Source organism: Dermacentor andersoni, chromosome 5 (assembly GCF_023375885.2).
Source record: "Dermacentor andersoni chromosome 5, qqDerAnde1_hic_scaffold, whole genome shotgun sequence".
NCBI lineage: Eukaryota > Metazoa > Arthropoda > Arachnida > Ixodida > Ixodidae > Dermacentor > Dermacentor andersoni.
In genome coordinates, this window is record NC_092818.1 from 60,706,281 (window position 1) to 60,721,408 (window position 15,128).

At 44.9% G+C, this 15,128-nt stretch overlaps 2 protein-coding genes and 1 long non-coding RNA gene across 5 annotated transcripts in view; 2 read left to right on the forward strand and 1 right to left on the reverse strand.

Annotated features, from left to right (window-relative positions):
• The first annotated feature begins 86 nt into the window (after positions 1-86).
• Vps4 (vacuolar protein sorting 4) lies at positions 87-3,697 on the forward strand. The gene is made up of 2 exons (XM_050177967.3): positions 87-1,109; positions 1,956-3,697. The coding sequence occupies exons 1-2, from the start codon at positions 192-194 to the stop codon at positions 2,355-2,357; spliced, it is 1,320 nt and encodes a 439-aa protein (XP_050033924.1). The 5' UTR covers positions 87-191; the 3' UTR covers positions 2,358-3,697.
• Positions 3,698-3,842: 145 nt separating this feature from the next.
• The window catches only part of LOC126530698 (uncharacterized), a 129,416-nt gene continuing 118,130 nt past the window's right edge, over positions 3,843-15,128 (reverse strand). For all 3 annotated transcript variants that reach the window (XM_050177963.2, XM_055070737.1, XM_050177964.3), the window contains 2 exons: positions 13,751-13,803; positions 3,843-5,768 (listed from right to left, as the gene is read on the reverse strand). In XM_050177963.2, the coding sequence (XP_050033920.1) occupies positions 5,663-5,768; positions 13,751-13,803 (159 nt within the window). In that variant the 3' untranslated portion in view covers positions 3,843-5,662. The remainder of the gene's footprint in view (positions 5,769-13,750; positions 13,804-15,128) is intronic.
• On the forward strand, positions 5,705-14,363 carry LOC129384985 (uncharacterized). Its single transcript, XR_008612519.2, has 2 exons — positions 5,705-5,791; positions 14,081-14,363. It is a non-coding gene; the product is annotated as an uncharacterized lncRNA (long non-coding RNA).

Below are 15,128 nucleotides of genomic sequence, written 5' to 3' on the forward strand. Positions count from 1 at the left end.
TGAAAAATGCACAGCGTGCCCGCGAGAAAAGTTCGCGATCGGAAGTTGGGTGGTGTCAAAACTTCCGGGCGGTGTTTTTTCTTGCTTGCGTTATTTGGGGTTGGGTTGGTTGTTGAGGCAGCCATCGAAATGGTGGTGTAACAGCATTCTCGGCATCGTTTGACTTTAGGCTTATGTTGACGTAAGACAGGATGAGTAATAACACGGCTCTTCAAAAAGCGATTGACCTGGTGACGAGGGCCACCGAGGAGGACAAGAACAAGAACTACGCCGAAGCTCTGCGCCTCTACGAGCATGCCGTGGAGTACTTTCTTCATGCTATCAGGTACGAAGCACAGACTGATCGGGCGAAGGAAAGTATCAGATCCAAGTGTGTCCAATACTTGGACAGGGCTGAAAAGCTTAAAGAGTACCTCCGCACCAAGACCAAGGAGAAGAAACCCGTGAAGCAGGGCGAAAACAGCGACAAAAAGGAAGACAACAGCTCGGACAGCGACGATGAGAACCCAGAGAAGAAAAAACTTATGAATCAATTAGAAGGTGCCATCGTCATGGAAAAGCCGAACGTCAAATGGTCTGACGTCGCCGGTCTGCACGCGGCCAAGGAAGCCCTGAAGGAGGCTGTCATACTGCCCATCAAGTTCCCCCACCTGTTCACGGGCAAGCGCAAACCATGGAAGGGCATCCTGCTTTTCGGACCCCCAGGTACGGGAAAGTCTTATCTAGCAAAGGCGGTGGCCACCGAAGCGAACAACTCGACGTTTTTCTCGGTGTCGTCGTCCCACCTCGTCTCGAAGTGGCTCGGCGAAAGCGAAAAGCTGGTGCGCAATCTCTTTGAAATGGCACGCAACCAGAAGCCGAGCATCATCTTCATCGACGAGATAGACTCCCTCTGTAGCACCAGGTCTGACAACGAGAATGACGCCACTCGGCGTATCAAGACGGAATTCCTGGTGCAGATGCAAGGTGTGGGCACCGACAACGACGGCATCCTGGTGCTGGGCGCCACCAACATCCCCTGGGTCCTGGATTCGGCCATTCGGAGGCGCTTTGAAAAGCGTATCTACATTCCGCTGCCGGAGGAGCCTGCCAGAATGCACATGTTTAAGGTGAGTGCACGCGATTGCTACGTGTGCGTAAATCGAGGTGAAACTACGACCCTCGTAAGTGCTACGAGAACGCAGTGGTAGCTTTATTACTGTTTGCATCGCTGTGATAATAGACGGAGCGAAAGCCTTTGGCGCGATAAATCGTAAGCGCAGAATGTTCTTGCTGGAGTAGCGCTGGTTCTGACGTCTCAGCCAACGCTAGTAGCAACCACTTCTCACCAACGGAGAAGACTTTGGTAATAGTAAAAAGAAGAAAAAAAAGAGAAATGTTGCTAATGTGCGTGGAAAAATTGCTCACATTTGCCTTTTTCTTCATTTAGTCAACAAGCAGACTGAGCTTCAGTGCAATGTTCATCTGTGTTTTTAGCTGCAAAATAGTGTTCAGATTTTATTGGGAGCAGCTGGGCTGGAAAAGTAATGCCATCAAACAAGAGAACTGGGCTAGATGATAGCCAGCATTGAGAAATGTGGTTTACCAGCACCATACCAGCAGCAAAGACAATTGTTCGAATTCCATTTGTGTCCGAAATTGCACTATATTAGCATTTAGTCACATGAGTATCCTTCACCGACTGCTTTCTCTTGTCAAGGAAAGCATCGTTTTAGCTAAACAAAATTGTGTCCCACTCCACGTGTGAATGATGTCAGCCTATATGATGACAGGGGTGAGCAATGCTAATTTTGCTTGTTCCCTTGCAGTGGTTGCTTTTTGTTCACAATATGAGCGCTGTTGCATAGTAAAAACTACTTGAAATTCAGTGTTTATACCGTCCCGTCAAAATTTGACTTGCATTTTTGTTATTACTGTTCATGGAATGCTATTTTCGTTGGTTTTCATCTTTACAGCTGCACATTGGGAACACGCCTCATACCTTGACGGAAGACGACTTCAAGCAGCTGGCCAAACGCAGTGACGGTTTCAGCGGAGCCGACATCTCGGTGCTTGTGCGCGATGCCCTGATGCAGCCCGTGCGTAAAGTACAGACAGCAACGCACTTCAGAAAGGTGCGAGGGCCATCACGCAGTGACCCCAACGTCATTGTAGATGACCTCTTGACGCCCTGCTCTCCCGGCAGTCCCGGTGCCATCGAAATGTCCTGGATGGATGTGCCGGGTGAGAAGCTCCTTGAGCCGACGGTCACCATGAGCGACATGCTCCTGTCTCTGTCAACTGCCAAGCCGACCGTCAACGATGCTGACCTCGACAAGTTGAGGAAGTTCATGAATGACTTTGGCCAGGAAGGCTAAGCGAAAAAATTGTAGCATTGGGAGGCAGTGCAAAATGATGCGCGCCGCACTACTGACCAAAGCTTTTCTGGTCATGGCTCGGCCTCCTCCAGCATTGGCATCTCACTACTTGTACACACGCATGACGACGAAAGCTTTGGATGTGAACAGCACAGAACTGATGACTCTGAAACTGGCCAGTGTGTGACCGTCACTGTCTGGAGGACTTGGGCATTGGCGAGGGCTGTGTCTCAGGGTAGGCATCCGTCGCCATGGCTGCAAAAGCTTTCATCTGCCATTGGTTTTTCAGCAGATAGCTCGCCGTCAAAAATGTACCAGCGTTTCCAAGTGCACCAACCTTTCCATACCCACCCTTTCCCCTAAATTTAATGGCTGTGCTCATAAAACAGGCTTGTCGCTTTTGACTGGGAAAGAAAAAGGTGCTCCATTTTAATCCGGCTGCGGTGCAGCATCAATGCACCTTTAAGAGTTTCGGCAGCAGCAGGACGTGCACAGTGACTTATCAGAGCTGTTTTGCTAGGCAGAAAGCGTCAAGTCTGGTTTTTGTGTGCGCCATCTTCCAATTTCACAGGCCGTTTGTGCTAGTTGTGTTCTAGCACATGATGCTCGTGGCACACTGCAAGCTTTACAAGCCTGTTGCTAAAGTGCAGCGTGAAGTACGTCAACTTGTATTAGAGAAAGTGAGTCTCTTTTGGATGTCACTATTATATAAGAATGACAGAAAAATTAAGTCCGGTATTTATGCAAGCTTCCTTATAGCATGCTTCTCAGAGAGAGAGAGAATGCTCAGTGCCTAGATGGGTGGCACACAGAATGGCTATAAGTAGATCGCCACAGCTTTGGCTGCTTTCAAGAGGTGGTGTCTAGCAACTGCTTCACTAGTGTGCCCTATGAACGTAGCGAGGCAGTGACATGCTGTGGTTGCGCGACATGTTGCTAACTGCTGGTGATGGTTATTGTTCCAAGCAGTCCTAAAGCACTCTGCAGAGTCTATAGATTGCTTGTTGTTGTTACGGCCTCAATCATCATTCCTACACTGGCAGCAGTTTAGATCTGTCATATTTTTCTGAAAGCTTTAAACATGCCCCTTCACAGGCGTCGGGCACCATATGAAAATGTAGCTCCCTCGGAGACTGTGCTCTTTACGATGCTGCTGAGGATTGTTTTCTTGTTCTGTTTTTGTGCTTTGTGATTTAGAAAAAGAAAGGAAAACTCTTGGGCAATACATGATTGCCCGTTCTGAATGTAAAATATGTCACATTTCATTTCGTTGTTCAAATTGGGAAGTGGTTGGATAAGCTTCTTGAGACAAGAAAGTACAATAAACTCTAAGGACGGCAGAGTTGTTTCTGAGCCACATCAAAGCGCTGGTAGGCACAATGTGTCAATACCCAAATGCCAAGGACAAACACCAATGTGCTGAACCACACAAGTGAAAACTTGCACTCAAATATCCACGTGAAGCCACAGACGCAGGACCACACATCATTAGTCAATGTTTTATTTCAGCCAACATAACAGTTAAAGAAGACAGTTATTTTTTTTTTCATTCTCAATACAAGGGGACTATCGACTTTGTACAAAAAATAGTATTAGCAGCAGATAAATTAACACTTGTGTATGACGAGTAGCCCAATGAATGTTTTGCAATGGAAGATGAGAACTCTCACTGGAGCAAGTACAGGTGATTAGTTTCACAGAGCTATCTTGAGGAAAGAAAGCTAACGAGAAGCCGAGTACTATTACTGTATGGTACACTTCGTGAAGGATTATAGTACAGTGGCAACAATTCATCAGATATGTACAAAACTTGGCACAAGAGAGTATTTTTCGGAAATAGCTGCATTAGCATGCAAAAGTGCCATGACAATCAGTTAAAAAAAAAAAAAACATTCTATACTGTATCTTCTCGTTTCATGCAGTAATACCCGTCTTTCAAAAATGCAAAGGGTCAGCTTATTAAAAATGTGGTAAGTTTAGGAATTTTGTGGTTAACGCTGGTCCTTCAAAAACGTTTTTGGTGAAAGAAATACAAGAGGTAAGAATGGAATTGGAGCGCATATCACATAGTCTGGCACTCAGTCTCGCATTTAAGAGCTCAAACACGCAATAAACAGGCACAGGAAACCAGCATGCATGCATACGAGGCTCCAACTTTTTAAATATATGCACGGCGTGGCCCACACACCTTCTGGTGTAAAAAACTTTACAAAGGCCATCACACCTAATACACAACTCAACAAACAACGACATGTATAAAAAAAAATATTTGTTAAAAAACAGCCCTGAGTTTTGAAACACGTCCGCCTTGGCAAAACGCCTCGAATTTGAGACCAACATCCCCGCCTTGGCAAAAACGAACTTTCCGGAATGACAGTCAGTCAAAAAAACAAACACCGCCAAGAGGGTCCCGCTCTCAAGGTAAAGGCTTGAGAGTTAGGATGAGTGTTTATTTTCTTTTTATGTTTTCCTTTCTGAGGAAGAGATAGCAGACAAAGCTTATCTCTAAATGCATCCACTGTGGTAAAGGAACCGTATGAGATGCCATGATATACTGTGTGATATGTTAGACAAAATGATATGCCCAGGCAGCAGAGAGGCATCAAAGAAGACCAAATGAGTGGACAGGGTGGTACAAGAAATGGTACCGACGGTACCCCTGACTTTTGGTACAGAGCAGGTGGGGAGGGTCTTCCATAATGACAAAAACAGAACCCCTATTTATGTCAAAACTACTTAGATATCAGTTTTCGCAGTTTCTCTCCCCCCCCCCAGAGTGTGAACTAATTAAGCAATCAGTTGATTGCTTCTTGAAAACTTGAAATTTAATATGCAATTTCCTTCTTCACTATTCAAATGCTGTGGGCACGTTTCGATGCCACTGATGTTGCCTCGCTTGCTACCTGGGCAAACATGACCCACAATGTTCTAACCTCGAGCCGGGTGCACACAACATTAAAATGCAATACAGACGGCCTCAACTTGCCACAGAAAACTGTGGTAGCGAAATCACCTTCAAAGTAGGGCATGAAAATGTTCCCAAGACAACAAAAGTCCGAGGCGCTCTAACGTAGTTTACCACGAAGGGCGTCTAGTGGCACTCGGGAATGCGTCTGCTCGGCTGCCTTGTCATTTCAGCCTGCCCGTGTACCTCACTGATTGCAGAGCACATCATTCTCGCAAGCCTTCATGATGTTCCCTAATCAGCAAAGTTCTTTTTTTTTTCCAGAATACCAACTGCGTTCAGTACATTATTAGGATGATGTGTGAAAGAAAGGAACTTGGGTGCGCAACAGCACAATCTATCACGCTACTATCGCCAGGTCAGCTTCATCTTCTGAGCTGCTGCGAGGCCTGACCGTCTGGTACTTGTCGGGCAAAAGCATGTCTTCTTCATCGGACACTTCGTACCTGCGAGAGAAGCAAGAGCAAGGGTCAGTGTTGCCAGCCGTTGCACACCTAACACTGTCGTGCCATCAAACGCGCACAAAGATGCATTATCAAATTTGTGGAAACTACGCCACGCTTCGTCAAATTGAAAGGATCACACTAGGCAAATAATGAAGGCTGGAAAACATGAAATATTCTAATTTTCTACTAAGGTTGGTCACAATATGCCAAGCCAGGAGTCACTGGCATTATTGTGACGTCACGACACAGAGCAAAATTTACTGATGTCACGTAATAGTAAGGTCGGGTGTGATGACACTGATCACAGTTGGGTTTCACCTGATGGTCCCCGAGTGGGCCTAGCCAGGTGACGTTGAGTTTGCTTGCGTCTATAGTGGACCCAATAAAGTTGTTTCACTCACTCACAGTAAATTATTTAGAGTGCTCTGATGCACACCCCCTGAAACCACTCACAACCCCAGTGTGCTAGGGTTTAGAGGGTTTGGATGCTCATCTAATGCAAAAGTAAAAGTCGTCAGTGTCATGTTGGTATGCTTTTATGCAGAAAGATGTGTGTAGTTAGCTGGACAGGGAGTGGACAAACAAGAAGAGAAACACTGGACAATCCTGACACTGAATAATAAGAATTGAAGAGGTAAGTGGCAAGTCTCAGGATCTCGCACATCATAGCCAGTAACGGAGCTGGAATCATTCTCGATTTCATTAATTGTAGTCCCTTGCTGGTTTATGACTATGCCTCGTACACCATGGTATGGCCAGGAGCTAAGGCTGCACTGCACTCGGATAAGGTACGGAGATCTTGCGAGTTGTGGGGAGAGAGGCCCTCATAATGCTCTTGTCCAGCACCTATTTGGCCCTTAGGCCACAGGTGCTTCTAGGACAAGTCTTGTGGTAAGCCTCTATGTAGAGGCAAACGAGTGGTCACCCCATCTACAAAGGAGATACTCCAGCTTCAGATATTTTCTAAAAGCAAACGCCAACTCTGAGCATCCATGCTATTTGACCATAAATTACATGACCAGTGGCGCACTCTTTCAGAATCCACCAGCAGTGAAAGGGTGTTACTCTTTGCGTGTGCGGAGCCTCGGCAAAGAAGTGGGTGCACCACTCCTTGAACAACTCGTGCCTTCAGCAAAGTTATTACTGTCATGGCAGTGGCAGCTCATCGAATGTGACACATCGTTTATTTAGATCACTAAGCATGCCCCAGAAGCACATATTAAGATGCACTTTCTAGAGCCTCATGTGAAATACTTGTGCCCGGCGTACTACACTGAGGCATCAAGATCACATGCTGGTATGTCTTAATCAGCACTCGGACCATCTTTCTCTGAATCACATGTTCTGCACATTTGAAGGAGCATACGGCTGAGGCATACGCGGCACGGTCGGCCATTAAACATATTAAGAAAACAACGATACAAAAAGCCATTATATACAATGACTCTTTACGTGTTGTAAGGTGCTTAAGTTCATTCTATGGAAGTAAAAATCCAGTACTAAGTGACCTTTTCTCTCTCCTGTGCACAACATACTTGTGTAGTCAACATGTCATAATATTCTGGGTTTCTGGACACAGAGGCATCGAGGGAAATGTGCTCGCTGATAAACCGCCACATCCATAGCAGCAAAAGACACTAACTCCTGTATAGCTGTCCCTGCCATAGACTTTAAACCTTTCCTACAAAAAACCTAAGGAACTATTGGCAACGCTCATGGGACAACGAAACACCTAACAAGCTGCATGTCATTAAACCAGTCAGGAAACTGTCCACCCATATAAAAAATTCGGCAAACCAAGGTCGTCGTCTGCCGGCTTAGAATAGGCCACACATATGGCACACACTTGTACCTGCTCACTGATGATGAGCCACCTACTTGTCGTAAATGTGGCGTGACGTTAACTGTCCTTCGTGTATTGCTGGAATGTCGTGCATTAGAGGCTCGCAGGAAAAAAGCATTTTCATTTACCATACCATCAGCAAGTCCCACAACATCCCCAGCAATGTTCTTACATAATGACCCACTCTTTGACAGTAAATCAGTCTTAGCTGTTATAAACGACGTTGGTGTACACATTAGGTCTATTCGATTCAGCCAAGTTTCTCTGCACCTTCTGCACCTATTCACGGTGCACTGCACCAAGACCCTCGTTTCCCCGAGGTGCAGCAGTGCACCCTGCACCCCCGTGCTCGATTGAACGGGGTGCAAGGCAAGGTGCCGCCGCGGTGCACTGCACCCTTGAACCTTGCAGCGAGTGGGTGCAGCCCGGCACCCCCTGAACTTTTTCGTTTGAGGTGCCGTGCACCTTTTTCTGAATCGAATAAACCTATTGTACACCCAAGAGATTCGTAGCACATCCTCTCACTGCAGGCTGCTGCTACAGTAATATGCTTTTGTGGAGCAGGTGCTTCTAGGCCCTTGCATTCAAGGGTCCTGCTGAGGCATTAGTGCTACTAACACCCGCGTATTTTGTACATGATCCCCTCGTTGCATATCTTTTATGACGATTGCACGTCTCGCACCTCACATGCTATTCTCATCGTTTTAGTGCATATATATTCTATGCTCTTAGATTTTTAGGCCTCTTTACAGCCATGCGACATCTACCCTTCAAATTCACAGTTCATGCTTCATTAACAACTAATTAGCATTGTCTTGGCACTCATTGGCCACACACGGCCCTTGCGCCAATAACATCCAATAATCCAACCACATCCAGCCTGTTCGAGGAGCAATGTTCAACTGATGGTGATCTGGAGCAGACTGAGGTGATGGCGCTTCGGCACTGCCGCCCTTTCCCTTTCTTGAGTGCCCATTCTCCAGCTTCTCTGCTCTCTCTCTCTCCTTCCCAGCTCCAAATGGCTTCTAGGCTACCCACACTCTTCTAAGCTCTCCCACTGGCAAGCTCTTCTAACACTGCCTATCCATGGTTGCCATTTTAGTGATTTTCTTACTAGGTTTAGCTATAAATTTTTCTATTAAATGACTGGCGACTTTTTTAGTGATGTGACAGAACAATTTGCGATATTTTAGCAACTTCAAAGTTAGGACAGTTGTTTAAAAAATGGCCTTCTAGAATGCACTTTAGTATTCAAAAGATACATGTAAGTGGCAGAAATTGGCTGTACGACGCATGGGGTCTGTCACCATGATCAAACAACAGTTGTTTTCACACTACTTCACAGCACAGTGGTTTTCACAGTACTGACAGTGCACTTGCAAAATTCATTTATTATTATTATTATTATTATTATTATTATTATTATTTATGAAAACCAAATACATTAGAGTGGTAGACGTTTGGAAGAGTTGCAGTAAATAAATTTACCAGAACCTATTGCTCTAAATTTCACGGTAATATTTAGAACACAGCAGGCAAATAATAATACAGGTTGACTGTAGAAAGGCGCAGATATATTGGAGCGGCTGGGCTTGCTCACGCGAATCTCGCGGCTTTTGGACAAATTAATACTCTGCGGAGCTTTCAAGTAGATCAAAGGGCAGAAAAGTGCCATTTCACCAGCATGAAGGTCACTTAATTGTATTGTCGTGTTAACATGCTAACAAATGCGTGCAGCAGAATTTAGCTCTTCATTCGAGAGTGCAGAGACATTGAATATATGCAGGGATAGTGTGGACAGTGTGCTGTTGCGTGTTAGGAAGATCAGATTACTCGTGTTCTTTTGAATCATGCTGAATTCGTAACCTCACAATATCGAGGTAAACGCCGGATTTCAGCGGCCATCGTTCGGTGTTATGCAAGTATTTTAGCAAAGTGAGAGCCCACTACAGGTTGGAGTAGAGCGCCAAGTTGGGCTAGTTGGTGGATGTTCATCTTGTAAAAAGGGGTCATTGCGCTAAAAAGCACATGGGCAACAGAAATAGAAGTGGACAGGACGCGCACAGTGTTTATGTCAGTCAGACAGGACGCTGTATTGATATCTGTTTAAAGGAACATTTTAAGAATCGTTCATCTGACGAGTATTCCCAGTTAGCAAAACAGTGCAGGGCTTGTGAAAAAGAGATAAAGAGGGTGCACCTTCCACTTCTAGAAAAAACTTAAAATTTTATACCATCACAGGGACCATTGTACACCATTGTGTTTGAGGCGTATGTTATAAAAAGGAAAACTTGTGTATGTGTTAGCGATCCTTCCATTGTAGTTGCCAATTGTGAGGTGCAATTTCTTGATGCAAGATTGTGATGGCAGCGCTTTTGAATGGCCTCTGAGCATGATGACGTAATTCTTTAATTGTATATATGTCATCTATATGTGCTTGTCCTGCCCACTTCTACTTCTGCTGTCCGTGTGTTTTTAGTGCAATAACCGCTTTTTACAAGAGCCACTACAGGTTGTTGGTAGATCCACTGTCTATTCCTAACCGACACAGACCTTAGAGAAATGCGAGACATTTCGATAAATTATTTACGCCACATTAGCTTACATTATAGTGTTCCAAGGCCCCTATATTACCTAGAATTAACTCAAAGGTCTTAGTGACACTTTTTCACACTTCGACACTCCTGATGCTAACGCACTAAAGAACACAGACCTGCTTTGCATGGAATGATGCAGTAATTACAGCAACACCTGCACCTTGTCGTCCCGTACGACATAGCCATAAGCTTTGCACAAATATACTTCCTCTACAAAATGCCACAACCAGCGCTGACTGTAACAACAGTCTGACAGGCCAGCTACTGCTACGTCAATTGTGCATGAAATGCTTAAATGGAGTATGGACCCTGCTTCAGCCAAATTGTGAACTTATGATGGATCTTGCCAGACAGCAGTGGCATATGCTTGGTCAATCTCTTCTGGGTGTACCACTTTGAGCGTGCATTCAGTGTGCTGGCAGGATGCCCGTTTATTCACTGAGGTGTCACGTTGGACGGTGCATCATGCAAAAGTGTGTAAGTAACCCTGAAAGTGATCAGCCGAAAATATGGCCCAGGGAGTCTCCTGTCAACAGGCAATTACCCGAATTCAGTCTACACCGCTTGTACTTTTTCATCACCTTCCCATTTATTTCTGCCACAGGATGAAAGCTTCCTCCCAGAAGTCTCCCCCGGCCTTGCATCAGCCAACTCTCCCTGTGTTAGCAAACTTCCTAATCTTGCCAGTCCATCTAATCCTCTGCTTTCTTTAATTGTGCTTCCCTTTTTTTGGCAGTCATTCTGCTACTCCAATAGACTGACAGGTGCTCGCTATACACATTACATAACCTGCTCATTCCCGCATCTTCCTCATAATATTAATTAGAATGTTTTGTGCCGAGGTTTACTTTCTAATCCGTATTACCATCTTCCGTCTCGCAAAGTTATGCTGCCTGTTTAAGCTAGGGCTCCTGCTGCAGGGTAGCCTTTCACACGGCCTAAGCTTATTAGTGCCTTGACATGTTCAGAGCAACATACTACTGTGTGTGAAGCACACAGATGCATGTCAAAGAGCAAATAAGTGTTCCAATTTTTTTAATACTTAAGTTTTTTACTAATGAAGAAATTAAGGGCTTCATCACAGCAGTAGTGAGAAAACAGCAACAATTATCAGCTGAACAAGTGCAAGCAACGGGCATAATATCAAAGTAGCATGTGGTAGACAGTAATAAATATGAGGAAGCCCAAATTGTGGATTGCAGTGGTCGAGCGGCTATGGCATTCTGCCACGGAGCGTGAGGTCGTGGGTTTCACAGCAAGCTATAGGAGCTGCACTTCAATGGGGGGTGAAATGCAGAACACTTGGCCGTTCACTACCACATCTGTCGTAGCACCTGTGTTTTATTAGGAAGTTAAACCCAACAAATCAATCAATCGATCATTTACTTGATGCCAGCTATTAGCGTTACAGTCCAGTAGCACTTGAGGAAGTAAACAGCAATAAAAAAGGTGCCACAAGAGAATACACCTGTCCACCAGTTCCCGTGACTGAATAATTTGCATCATTTAATGAATATCTGTTGAATTAGGATGCTTTCTGATGAGTCATGGAACCCACAGTATACCAGTTGAGGGTTGTAGGGTGAGCTGCAGTGGTTGCTAAAGGTGGGAATGTAATCCCTGGCCACTACGGCTGTCTCTCACTCAAGTCCAATGTCTGATCATTCTTGCTGCCTTGATCGAGAGGTTACAGCACGATCACTGACTGATGTTACTAAGATGCAGCATGGTTGCATGTGATGCGCTGAGCATTGGGAGTATGGCAGGCACAGCACTGAACCTGCCCCTATGCCAGTATAGCAGTTACGAGGTTTAACGGAAGGCCTTTGAAACAGAGGCTACCATTGAGATTCACAGCAAGGTGTTTCTGTTTAACCTTGACTAGCCAGTTGTCGCGTTGACTAGGTAGATGTTGACGACCTACTAATTTTCAGCTTCTAAATGGGAAGAAGAATAAGAGAGAGAAAGCCGTATTGCGAGGCAATGTGTCAGTATTCAACAATAACAAATTGGTGTGTCATCGCCTCTTACCTTTAGACAAAAAGTTAGTGCAGAAAGTTTACAGAGTCGGCACACTTCAAGGAACTCTCACAGCTGCATCCATTCAAGTGCATAAATTTCAGCCGTCATCTCTGCATTACCTACGCTCTGCAGGACACCTCAAGATGAGAGACGGTTCTCATTCCAAGTCGAGGGTTGTGCAGCAAGAAAATGTGCAAATGTTAAAGGCCTCCTTTTGAACCAGATGATTGGTCAGAAGCATACTACTTTCTTAAATAGAAGTGTGTTTCAATTTTTTGAAAGAAACAAACTATTTTCTGCCTCTCTTGTCAAGTTAATCCTGTGATTTCACTAGTTACTGCAGTATTTGTTGCACTGATCTGAGTATTGTCATGCCATTTTGGTTTTCCTTCCTTGCTATTTATTCTGATGCGATTTTTTTTTTATATGCAACTTGGGTTTTGTGTCTATTTTTATTTTGCCACTGTACTAATTTGATGTTCCGTAATTTTTAATGTGCGTTTATGCCTGTGTGCACTATATCTGCGTGGTTTCGCTGCCTGTCGGGGCTCTGCCACTCAAGCCCAATGAGGCTTTGCCAGGCCGGATTTTTTTACATTTTTTTTAATACTTGGCGCAATAAAGTTTAATTATTATTATTATTATTATTATTATTATTATTATTATTATTATTATTGTTCACCCTGGGGTAAACAAATGGTGTGAAAATCACCTGGGGTGTTCTGGTCTCAAACATCCGTTAATTCAACTCTGGTTAATTCAATAGCGACCAAAGGTCCCGGCCCACGCCTGTGTATCTGTATGGCTTCAAACTTTAATTATTTCGATCCTATAATTTGCCTTCGCCAGATGTTTCGAACTTTAACGGTCACCATGCATGTGCCTGACCCCTATAGCGACCCCTTTAGTGGCCATATATCTCGACAGAGCTTCGGCGACAGTGAATGCGTTAAACACACGTCATCTCCCATCAGAAACGCCTATTTTCTGCCTCTCGAAGAAGGTTTTTCCAGCAATAACTGTAGCGCACAATGTCTTATAATGGCATTTACCAGATTCTAACGTGGGGCCCTTTCTTTTCGTTCAAGAAAATTAAATTAAAAACCGCATTTGCGGCCTTTGTATGCTTTACCGCATAACACTGCTGCATTGCGGAAAAGCTAACTTTGAAAATATTGCAGTGAAGCTGACTTTAGGAAACCGGCCGCCATTGTGCAACACATATTAAACCTTTGCCCAGTTTTCTTGCTGACAAAATGGGTGCGCGTTAGATTACATTGTTTAAGAGCCTTAATGTCATTTCCATGTCAGTTTTTTGCTTTGGACACACACAAAGAAGGCGCGTGTTTGGTTCGGGGGCTTGTTAGAATCATGCAAATTAATTCGACCAATCCATCAGGATCGAAATAACGGAAGTCGACTGTATGTGCTTTTATGTGCAATTCAGATGTTTTTGCTTGGGAAAGTCAGGCGACAGGATGTTAAGAGCTTTGTACAGGCACACCAGCAGAGGTACTCACCATGGCTTGGAGCTCTTCTTGTTCTTTCTTGCAGCAAGGGTCATTTTCTTGCTCTGGAACACAAGAGAAAAACAGCATAGTGAATAACATTATATTTTATGCGCAAAGCAGAGTGAACATTGCTGTAGAAGAGGAAGAGTAGGAGGGTGAAAGGAAATGCAACATTAAAGGGGCCTTGAACCACCCCTCGGGCTTGGTGAAATAACATAGTCCACGGGTAGCATACGCCACAGTGAGCATCTTGGCCAAGTTTTGCTGTCTAACATGGTGCATGGAGCGCACAAGCAGATTGCGAAGTCACCTTTCTCTCAAACATTCTTTTTTCAACAGAAGGCCCTGTCCTGACTCGCCTCCAGATGCACTATTTCGTCATCAGACGCACTACTTCGTCATTCCCTTGGACGGCTGCTATTGGCTGATAGCTGGCATCAAGCTGCAGTCGGCTACACGGCGTGGATACCACGGCCGCCATGGGGTGCCGCCACGAGTCCACAGGCTAAGCACGCTGATGCTCGCTGAGGAGAACTGCATTTGGCTTACGTTTAGTAGTGCGTCGTAGGCATCGAAGGCTGAAGTTGTGGCATCCACGTTAACGTCCAAAATGAAATTTGAACTGTGTGCCATGGTGACATTTAGAAGGTGGAGCGTTGTGGGCATGCCCCACGGCACCATAGCCTTCACAGTGCAAGGCATTGAAGAAGGAATGGGAGCACAGCAGAGGCAGTGTTTGACTGCCAATAACTCAGCCTCTGCTGAGCGCATTGCAGTACTTTTTGCAGCAAAGTATTTCTGAAGTAGCCTATTTTCACCTCAAATGCCTTTCTCCACTTCGACAGAAAGTGGTTCAGGGCCCCCTTAATAAGAATCTGCACTGGGAGTGAACTATCCTAGAGGCCTATTAAGAAATACAGCAACAATTTTGCCCAAGGATAACTACGCCATGGGTCCACACGAACGGCAAGGATACTTTGTTGCAAGGTACTTCTCTGTACCAGCATGCAACAAATCAGAAACTGCTCTCCTTGGTGCTTGAAGTCAACTTCAGAAAGTAGGTGCGTGGGATCCATGGCTTAAAACTACAGCATGCTAGACCCTTGCACTAACAGCATTACCCATCCACTAGTAAGGAGCGTCACACATAGTAAGTTGATGCCACGAAGTAAGACAGACAGAAGTGATATGCTTATGAGTGCGAACTTTCCTTTCCAGATAGCCAGGATGAAGAAGGGGATGAAGGTAGTAATTGCTATTTCCCACCAGCAACATTGCATTTCGCATCCTTGCTAATGGTTGTCAAAATTGTCAAGGTTCAAACAAAAGTGCACCTTGACTAAGCTTTGCGTAATGTGTTACACGCTTATTTGAATCTGTCGTCTCC

Bases quoted from the DNA above. Each gene is read 5' to 3' on its own strand.
- Vps4 (XM_050177967.3), top strand. From the start codon at position 192: ATGAGTAATAACACGGCTCTTCAAAAAGCGATTGACCTGGTGACGAGG. The intron at 1,110-1,955 runs GTGAGTGCACGC...TCATCTTTACAG, and splicing joins CCAGAATGCACATGTTTAAG to CTGCACATTGGGAACACGCC.